At 55.8% G+C, this 10,112-nt stretch overlaps 1 protein-coding gene across 1 annotated transcript in view; it reads left to right on the top strand.

The window, feature by feature from the left end:
- The first annotated feature begins 2,905 nt into the window (after positions 1 to 2,905).
- Positions 2,906 to 10,112, top strand: part of LIPE (lipase E, hormone sensitive type) — a 17,488-nt gene continuing 10,281 nt past the window's right edge. Inside the window, exons 1-2 of the mRNA XM_023524734.1 lie at positions 2,906 to 3,365; positions 9,749 to 10,104. Coding sequence (XP_023380502.1) covers positions 3,239 to 3,365; positions 9,749 to 10,104 — 483 coding nt within the window. The 5' untranslated portion in view covers positions 2,906 to 3,238. The remainder of the gene's footprint in view (positions 3,366 to 9,748; positions 10,105 to 10,112) is intronic.

The raw sequence follows: 10,112 nt of genomic DNA, 5'->3' as shown, positions 1-10,112 counted from the left end.
TGAGACTGCCTCCCCCTCGACCCTTTCCTCAAATATCAGAAGGGGAGAATAAAAAAGGAACACTCATCCAGAATCTGGTTTCTGTCATCCCAGATGAAACAGATGACTAAATTGGGATGCTACCTTATGAGGAAAAAAAAAAAACATTTTAACTGAGTGGTAAGTGGGGTGGGGCCCTATTTATGACACAAGAGGGCAAGCCCCTCCCCTGTGGTAGGAGAGTGTTGAGCACACAGCCTCCTCCTGTCCCTAATCCATCCTCCACAGCAGGAGGCACAGAAGGGTCTCATTTGTCACAGGAGTGGGGGCCAGCAGTGGTCAGCCCACTTGCCTTAAAAAGTAAGACCAGGAATGCCAGGATGAAGGAGTGAAACACAAAGGGAGGTGCCATCATGAGGAATCAATAAGGGATTTGTGACAGAGGCCTATGTGTGGTGGCCAGAAGTATGAAGCCTGGGAGATCGACATCTCCCGTGAGGGAAATAACTACAGTGGAGCCAAGTTCTAATTCACTATCTAGGACTGACTGGGGACCTGAGCCACACCAGACACCTATCACCCAGCCAGAGCCTGGCCCAGAAAAGATACTCACAGAACAGCAGGCATCTAAGACTCAGCAGGGACTTAATACCCAACAGGAGCCTGCTTCCCAGCAAAGACCTCCCACTCAGCAGGCACCCCTTGCCCAACATGAAGCTGAATCCCAGCAGGAACCGAGAGGCCAACAAAAATCTGCTTTACAGCAGGAACTCCTTGCCCCACAGGAGCCTGCACCACAGCAATCACCTCCCATACAAAGGGCGTCCCTCACTCAACAGGAAGCTGCCTCACAGCAGGGACCTGGGCCAGAAAAAGAATCAAGAGCTCAACAGGAGCCAGAACTGGAAGAGGGATGCATAGAGCCGCCTCTAGCTCAACAAGAAGCTGGAGTAACACCTCTGGCCCAGACTGAATCTACATCTCAAGAGAAACCAGAACAGTCAGACCCTACAGCCCAGCAAACAGCTCCAGCCAAATCCTCGCACGGATCTTTGAATGAGTGGGGATTTCTATCAAAACTGCGTGAACTATCCATACAGCAACCGATGGCTTCAGAGTGGAAGGCATTTCTTGAGTGGGTCACAGATTTTGATTCAGAATCGGATTCAGGGCATCCATCTGAAACCGATTCAGTGGCCCAAAGGATGAAATTGGCCTTCAAGTGGAAGCATGGTTCTGGAACGTCAGGATATGGTGCGACATCAGCCTCCAGAAAGAAAACCAGCAGCCACACTCACAGACACTACTCAGACTCAGGTGAGTTGAGCCTGGAGGAACAAGAGCCTCCTAGGGACGGTCATTCATAAGGTCAGGAAGTACTAAGCTACCAGGATGTCAGGTTAGCTCCGATGATCCCTTAACAGCCCTGCAAGACACAGATCAACAATCCCATTTGATAGATGAAGAAACCCAGGCCTTCAGATGTAAAGATTCTGGCTTGAGGGGGCACTAGGGAGTGGCGGAGCTCAAAGCCAGAGGCTGACTTCTTCCCAGGAACCGGGCTGCTTCCCTATGAAGGATTTGGGGGAAATCGAAGGGAAAGGGCTCTGGGTTAGGGGCCGCCACACAGGCGAAGCCACCCTGCTGCTAGTATTCATCCATTAGTCCCCAAACCCACCGAGCACAGCTCTGGGGCAGACGCTGCCCTAGACACCAGATACACAGGCTGAATGTGGCCCTTACCCTCGGGGAATTTCCACCTCCGCTAGGCCAAAATCAGCGTTAGCAGTCCTTGAGGTCTCCAGGTAAGCTCTCAGTGGCAGGAGGACACTTGCTCCACGGCCAGGTTGCCCCCTCAGGGGGAGCCCCAGTCAAGCTGGGCCTGAGAGCCGTGTTTCCAGGAAGGGGGAGCCTGAGAGAGGGGCTGTGGGGTCCGCCAAAGTCCCGGGCAAGGTCGGGAGCTAGGGAAAGGGTGAGTTGAGGGGAGAATGATGGCCGCCAGCACTCCCTCCCCTCCTCTGAAGCAGGAAGTGGTGCCCAGGGGTGCAGGCTCTAGCTCCCATCCTTCTCCTCTAGGTTCCAAAGCTTTGTCAGGCGGGAGCCGGCAGCAAGATTTCTCCGTGCAACGGGGGTTTACTTGTTGAAGTAGCGAGAAGGGCGGGGGCGGAGGGACATGCAGCCCCACTCCGGGAGCTGAGGGTGCTGTGAAGTAGTTTAGTCTCAGGGCCGGCAGTGGTAGTCCCAGCCCAGAGGCTTGTCCCACCCGGAAGGGCTGGCCCGTCTCTCTGAGGCATGAGATGAGGGTAATTGGTGTCTCTCTGTGTGAGGGCTGCTCGTAGGCCTTGGGAGAGCAGGGAGGAGGGGCGGGATGTTAAGGGAAGATTCCGGGTCTTTTCCCCGGGCTGAAGATGAAGAGCTGTTTCTCTAGGCCTCCAGGACCCAGTCTCAAGGGATGCCCTACCCGCACCGCCCGGGGGCCAGGCCGCCTCGCCGTGAGCCCCCGAGAGGCAGTTGGTCGTGTGCGCACATGCAAGCCTCGAGCCTCCTCTGTTTCCCGCCTTTTCCCGAGAGCGCGCGCGTCCTCCGCCGGCCCGCGGCTAGTGCGCAGGCGCGGAGCATTCCCGTTGCCCCTCCTCATTCTCGGGGTTAGAAACGGGCGGAGAAAAGAACCACGAGCGTGAGAGGAATAAGAAAACTAAAACGCAGGGGGCGGGGAGAAGGCGGGGCTCCCTCCTCCAACGGCGCTCAGGCAGCGCCCCGCCCCGGTTTTGAATTGCCAGAGGACCTGGGCCGGCCCCCCCCCGCCCTCAAGCGGTGGCTCAGCGGCGTCCCGCTCGCCCCCTCCAGCGGGCGGGCGGGGTCGCATTCTAGGGATTCCCTACGTGGGAAGGTGAGTGGGGAGGCGAGGCTGCGAACCCACGTGAGATAAGATTGAGACTTCCTTGCTAGAGTGACTCCCGTGAAACTCCCAACGGGTCCTGGCTGAAGAAGGCTTTTCGCCGCCACCAGGGCTGCGTTTTTGTTGGCCTCGGGTGCTTTAACGCGTCCGAGGGGGCGGGGCCAGGCCTTAGGCCCCAGAGTTTGGGGCGGGGCCTGGCGGTGGAGTGAGGCCCGGATTGTTCAGGGGGCGGGACCCGAAGAGGAGCAAGCCCAGGATTGGGTGGCATGGGGGCCCGGCGGTAGTATGTAACCAGGATTGGCCCTCGGGGAGGAGCCTGGAGGCTGGAATTGGTCCCTGCACCGGGACCCAGGAGAATTGATGGAGTCAGCCCCGGGAGCGGGGCCCTCTGGGGCCGCTGGGGCCGGTGGAGCCCCGGCCTCGAAGAGGGACAAAGAGGGGTCCAAGAGTCGTAGCCGCCGGCGGTGGAGAAAAGTCAAGGCCAAAGGTGAGCACGCAGGGGCCGGCGGCACCCCGGAAGAAACCTTGAACATCCTGCAGGGAACTGGGAACTGAGCGGACCGACCCACCGCTACGAGAAGTAGGGGAGTCCGTGAACTGGCCCATTGCCGCCCTTTGGGGGAGTGCGGGGATGATCTATTGTGAGAAGGGAATGATCCCAGCATAGAAACTACCGGACGCCCCACTACCGTTTTGGGTGGAGAGTCCAGAATGCGAGTCTCCTGGACCAGAGTTCTCGCTCTGGCCCCGTGCTCGCTTTGCGTCCGTGGGTAACTCCTGCCCTCAGTGGTTTTCGCCTGAGAAATGTTTCTAGCGCCGATTTTCAGGTCTCTGGCACCCCTGACAGGATGATAAAGAAAAAGTTTATAAGCCATTGCACAAACAGGAAGTTTAGGGTGAGCGGGGGAAAGGTAGGAGGAAGGGGTACCCAGAATGGGGAATGCCAGGGGGCCAGTACAGCTCAAAACAGATCTGTGCTCCCATTTTTAAATCCGTTCATCCATTCCTTTCAATCCACCTGCTTCAGCCTGGCTCCCCTGGGGCCCAACTTCCTGACTGCCACTCCTTCTAGGACTAGGAGTTGCTGGATTGGGGACTGACACATCCTCAGAAGAAGAAGGGAGGGCCGTCGTCTTGGTTCCCTACAAAGATGCTACAAGCCTCAGGCAGGGGCCTGCTCAGTTTTGAATATTTGTCAACTCAAGTTAAGGCCTGTGGGAAGTTCCTCTACAGAAAAGAAACTGACATAGCCCCAGGGCCCCAGAGAACCCCAAACTCATTGTCCCTGCCAAAGATAGCACTGGAGTTGGCTCCAGACACACTCACAGATTCAGACAGGCTCAGACTGGTGCCCTAGGGCATTCACTGTCTCATTACCTCACAAGCAGGACAGAGTGCCCAGAGGCAGTACAGACCATGGTTAAGTACATGGGTGTTAGAGACCTGGTTCCTCGGGCTATGACCCACGGTTCACTGGGCAACAGGCTCCCTCTCTTTCCTGCCTCAACTTTCTGAGCTATAAAATGGACATAATGATAGAGGTGCCTGACTTGTAGGGTTGTTGTAAGGTTTGAATGAAGGTTTGGCACCTGCACGCAGCAAGCTTTCAGGAGGAGAGGAAGTTACCCCCCACTAGACAGCGAGCTCCCTAAGAGCAGGGCTGTATCTGCCTTGCTTACCCCACATTTCCAGAGTCTGGTATGCCAGGCACATGGACACTTAAATATTCATTGAATTAATAAGTGAAGGAATGTGTGAACTGCAACACAGGGATAATAATAATAGTGCTGTGCTTAGTTGTCGTGAGGAATCAGAATCCTCTTGCGCAGGGCTTCCTGAACAGAGTTGAGCAAGTCCTCACAAATCAGGGGGCCCACCTACGCACAAAGGCTCATTCCCACAAGGTCTGAGATTCACCTGTCATTTCCTGAGGCTCCGCCCTGGTGCCAGGCTTCAGTTGGGTGAATCAGACCCAATCCTTGCCCCTAGGGCATTTGAGCTGGCTGGAGCAGTCCTAGTCATCAGTTCAATCTTTCCAATAACCTAATGATGCCAGTGTCATTACAATCGCCTTATTTCCCAGATGATGACACTGAAGCTCTGAGGAAGCAAGGTCACTTGGGCTTCCTTAGCTGGCCAGTGAGGGCAGAGAAATGGTCGCGTCCAGCCACCTGAGGGCAGGGAGTTCGAAACTGCTGTGCGCCCAACCTTGATGCTGGACCCAAGAGGCTCTAGTTGCACAGATTCATTCAGCAGAGATTCACTGAACACTCACTTGTCCCAGGCTTGGGCTTTCAGTGGTGAAGACACACTCACATTTGAGCAATAATCCCTACAGATAATCCTACCAATCAGATATAACTATAAACTGTGATAAATACAAAAGGGAACTTTCTCACCTGTAAGAGAACTTTCAACTGTAAGAGAGAAGCTTCCCAAGGAGGTGACATTGGACCCAAGGATGAGCAAGTGTCAACTGCTGGGGAAGGGGGGCAGGGAGGACCGAGGGAACAGAATGAGCAGAGGCCTTGAGGCCCAAGGAAGCAGCACATTACAGCACAGGGAATTCAGCAAGGGAGGGGTGGAAGACAGGAGATGGGCAGGGGGCCCAGATGGTTTCTGGTTTTGGGAGGCCATGTCCAGGATTCGGAGCTTTATCCTGTGAGCAAGGGTAGTCGAAGGTTTAGGAGTATGTGACCAGATTTATGTTTTAGAAATATCCCCTAACTGCTATGCAGAGAAGAGACTGAAGGGGGCAAAATCAGAGACACATAAAGAGTTGTTACAGTCATCTTGATGACAGTGCAGTGGGGTGGGGAGAAGACCAGGTTCCTGAAGTGTCTAGGGGACAGAGTAGACAGGACTTCGTGATGGATTGGATGGGGTAGGAGGTGGCCAGGACGATGCCCTGGATTCTGGCTTGAGCAAATAAGGAGAGATGCTTATATTACACACACACATACACACACAGACCAAGAATGCACAAATATGAAATATGAGTATATCCATCTCTACTCATACATACACATGCCCACACAATCTCACAGGCCGAGATTAGAAACACGGATACACTCACAGGCTGAGAAACACAGGCCATGACACATGCATATAAATATGCCTTCAGACATACCAAAAAACAAAACTGCACATACAGAGAAAAAATGTTGACACGCCCACCCACAAACACAGGCCAGGACCACCACTGGCCATGACCCATACCTACATACATATGTATGTACATGCACTCACACCTGACCACCCAGAAAGCACAGAGCTGAGATATGACAGAGAAGGAACAACACTTAGAGACACACACAAACACAGCAGAGACAAGCGGTGCCATCTTCGCTGGCTCTGTGACCCTGGGCAGCATGTCACCTATCTGCATCTGTTTTCTTATCTGCCAGAAGGGGTGATGATGGTTCCTACCTCATATGTCATGGGGAGGATGAAACGAATTACTCCACATACACAGAGCAGTGCCTGGCATACACGGTCGTTACAGCAATGTTTGCTCTTTCATGCCCCCCAACTCCTGTATCTACCCCCCCCAAGCCTCTCCCCATCAGAAGCCCTTGTTCCTCCCAGACCCCAGACCTGGCCCTTCCTCCATCCTACCCCCACTTCCTCATTGCCCTGCTCAGTCCCCAGGGGCCAAAACCCAGGCCAGTTCAGCTGCACGGTGGCTCTTTAGGGCAAAGAGCTGGTGCCAGGCGGTAGGACCCCTCGGCCCTACCTCTGCCCCAGTCCTCGCCCATGGCCCTGGCGAGCCTGCCTCTGCCCCAGTGCCCTCTGCCTAGGATTCTGGGTGAGTTTCTAACAATCTCAACATCCCTTCCTGCCAGCTCCACCCTGCCCAGTCCCCAGGGAATGGCCTGGACCAGGGCGAAGGGCAGGGTCCTGGAGTCATGAGGGCCTGGGATCCAGTCTTTTCCCCACCACTTCGTACAAGTCACTTGTTCTGTCCAGGTCTCCTCTGTCCTCGTCTCCAATAAAGAGCCTTGCCACACAGACAGGAAGTAAATTACAGTGGCTTTAGAAAGTGGGAAACCACAGTGCATTAGGCAATAAATACCACACATGCTGGCTGTGTGCCAGGCACTGCAAAGGGTCAGGGTACAGCAAGAAAACATACACAGTCCCTGCCCTTGGGCAGCCTATAATCTAGTAAGGGAGACAGAGCAAACACAGAAAGAGTCAGTCGTATAGTGTGTTAGGTGGCGATGTGCGCCAGAGAAAAATGACCCAGTACACATGTCAGCCGAGGCCGCAGGAGAACCACAAAGCAAACAGTTGCAGAAAGGCCACCTAGATGGCACCTGGGCACGGCCCTGCCCTCTGTGGGCAGGATGGCCAAGTACAGTTTCTAGGTAAGGAAACCAGGCAAGCGGCTTGGGCCAGTGTTCCGTTGTCACAGCCAAGCTTAGAGCTGCCTCTAGAGGCCTCTGTCCATCTGTTCACTGACTTTGGGGAAGGTCTCCCAAGCTCCCATCCATCTCTTTCAAATATTTACCGAGAACCTACTATGTGCTAGGCCCCATGATTGGCCTTGGGGCTACCCCTGCCCTCATGGGGATGGCATTTAAAGGAGAGAGATAGGAGTATTCACTTCTGACCAAGCAAATGACGCTGAGGCCTCAGGGCCTCTTGTTTGCACTGGTCCCTTCCAAGGCCCGGAACTTAATCTTGTATTTGTGATTTTAACTTCTTTTTCCCAAAGAGCCCCGCCTCCACACAACTCTGTGAAGCCTAGTTCCGCCCTCGGGGTGAGACAAACAAACATGTAAACAAGCAAACAATATACTTGCAAATGTGTAAAATTCTAGGAAGAACAACTTAAATATGATGGCAGAAGATAGTGCTGGGGGGAGAGCGTCCCCCCAGCGGAGAGGCGCAGTCACAGAATGCCTCTTCCAGGAGGTGGCACGCTGAGGCCTGAAGGGTGGGAAAGAGCTGGCCAGGCAAGGAGCACATGGACTAACATGGGTGAAGTGTCTCGCTTTCCCATATGTGAGGTGTGGAGGACAGGCACAGCAGGACGGGCTGTGAAGGGTAAATGGCAGGTGCAGGGTACCCAGTGTGGGAACACCACACAGTAGGACCTGTGGCTCAGAAGCCTAGCTGAGCTTGGTACTGCCCTTAATCGGCTTTTGTCCTCCCAGGAGGGACAGGCAAGGCTGGCTACCCTCTCTCCCCCTAACAGCTGTAGCCGGCTGTGCCAGGGGCAGCCTGGCTGGGTGAGAGGGGACAGTTTGTTCAGGACTGGGGCTGAGACTCGTGGGTCCAAGGGAGGAGGGGCTGGGGGCCTGGACTCCTGAGTCAGAAGGAGGGGTTGGGGACCCCTGGGTTCTAAGCGAGAGGGGCCTGGGACAAGGACTCCCAGTTGAGCTGGAGCTAGGAACAGGCAGCGGGGCAGGGAGTTGGACTCCGTACTTTATTTACAGCATGCGGTCCTCACTGTCCCTTGTGCATGGGAGGCAGAATGGTGGCCACACCCTGGACAGGCTGGGCCCCTCCCCCCAGTTTATCGCCCCAGGGTTTTACTGGCACCGCCACAGTTACAGTCCAGCAGTCCCAGCCTCGGGGAAGCTCCGAAGAGGCCTGGAGGGGTGAGTGCAGGGCCAGCTGAGAAGGGGAACTCGCTGCTGCCAAACCTCTCAGGGCCTAGAAGGCAGAGGAGACACCTGGAGGAGCAGGAGGCCATCACCCAGGAGCCAAGCAAGGTGCTGGGGGTGCTGCAGGAGGGAAGAGTCTCTGGAGCAGAGGGCAGCATCCCCACCAAGGGGGACCCCGGAGCGTGGGGAGTCAGGCCTAGTCCAGGGCAAGTTTTTGAGGGTCAGAGCCAGAGGCCCAGGAGGGAGACACAGCTCTGGACCCAGAGATCTGGGTCTGAATTCTGCTCTGCCACTTTCAGTGCAACCTTCAGCTCCTTACTTAACACCTCTTTGCCTCAGTCTCCTCTCCTGTAAAATGGGATGCTACCTACACTAACAGCCGAGACGAGAACAGAGGCAGTCTGAGTCTCAGACACTGGCACAGAGTGAGCTCAAGGTCCATGGCAGCAATGACTATGTATGAGTCCTGCTGTTCCAGGCCAGGAGACCCATTTGGGGGAGGAGTAGGACCAAGTTTTGGGACCCCCACAGAGGAAAAGGGAGGCAGCTGGAGTTTGGAGGGGCTTCCACAGCCAGACTTGAGGGGCAAGGAAGGGGCAAGAGTGACTCTTCAGATTTAAGTAAGGCTAGAAAGATGAACTCCTGGGTTCGGGAAGAGAACTGAGCTTGGGATCAAGGTCCTGGGACACCACCAGGTAGATGGGAATGGGTGGGCTGACAACTGAACTCTCCCAAACATTGATCGAGGGGAAGAGCCTGTGGGTGACACCTGGGTCCTGAGAGAGGGGACCAACTGGGGTCCAGACTTCCCAGAACCTAGAAGGAGTCCTGGGCACAGGAGAGGAAATGGAGACAGATGCCTGAACTCTTGGGTGCCAGAGAGATAGAAAGCGGGGTAGGAAGACTTCTGGGTGTCCGAGAGATGCTGAAGTGCCAAGGTTCCGGAGAGGAGAGAACAGGGCCTCCCGGAGCCTGAGAGGAGGGGCTGGGCCTGGACTCCTGGGTCTGAGAGAGGACGGGCTGAGCGGTCAAACTCCTAGCTCCTGAGGAGGGAGAAAGGGCCTGAGTACCTGGACTTGGGGGTTCTAAGGAAGGGGGTGGGGGCCCTAGACTCCACTCTTGGGTCTGGAGGAGGAGGCTGGGTTCTGACGCTTGGGTCTGAGGGAGGAGGGGGATAGAGCCGGACTGGAACCCAGGGCCCCTGCGGAGCGAGGGGTGACCGGCCCTGCCTAACGAGCCGCTCCTCCGCCTGTAGCCCCCATGCTCTTGCACACCATGGACCTGCGCACCATGACACAGACGCTGGTGACGCTGGCGGAAGACAACATGGCCTTCTTCTCGAGCCAAGGACCTGGGGAGACAGCACGGCGGCTGTTGGGCGTCTTTACGGGTGTTCGCGAGCAGGCGTTGGCGCTGGAGCCAGCCCTGGGCCACCTGCTGGGCGTGGCGCACCTCTTTGACCTGGACGCAGAGACGCCGGCCAATGGGTACCGCAGCCTGGTGCACACGGCCCGCTGCTGCCTGGCGCACCTGCTGCACAAATCCCGCTACGTGGCCTCCAACCGCCGCAGCATCTTCTTCCGTACCAGCCACAACCTGGCTGAACTCGAGGCCTACCT

This window comes from Pteropus vampyrus, unplaced genomic scaffold, assembly GCF_000151845.1.
Source record: "Pteropus vampyrus isolate Shadow unplaced genomic scaffold, Pvam_2.0 Scaffold490, whole genome shotgun sequence".
Lineage (NCBI taxonomy): Eukaryota > Metazoa > Chordata > Mammalia > Chiroptera > Pteropodidae > Pteropus > Pteropus vampyrus.
The sequence above is the reverse complement of the archived record's forward strand: the minus strand, read 5'-3'. Positions and strand labels throughout refer to the sequence as shown.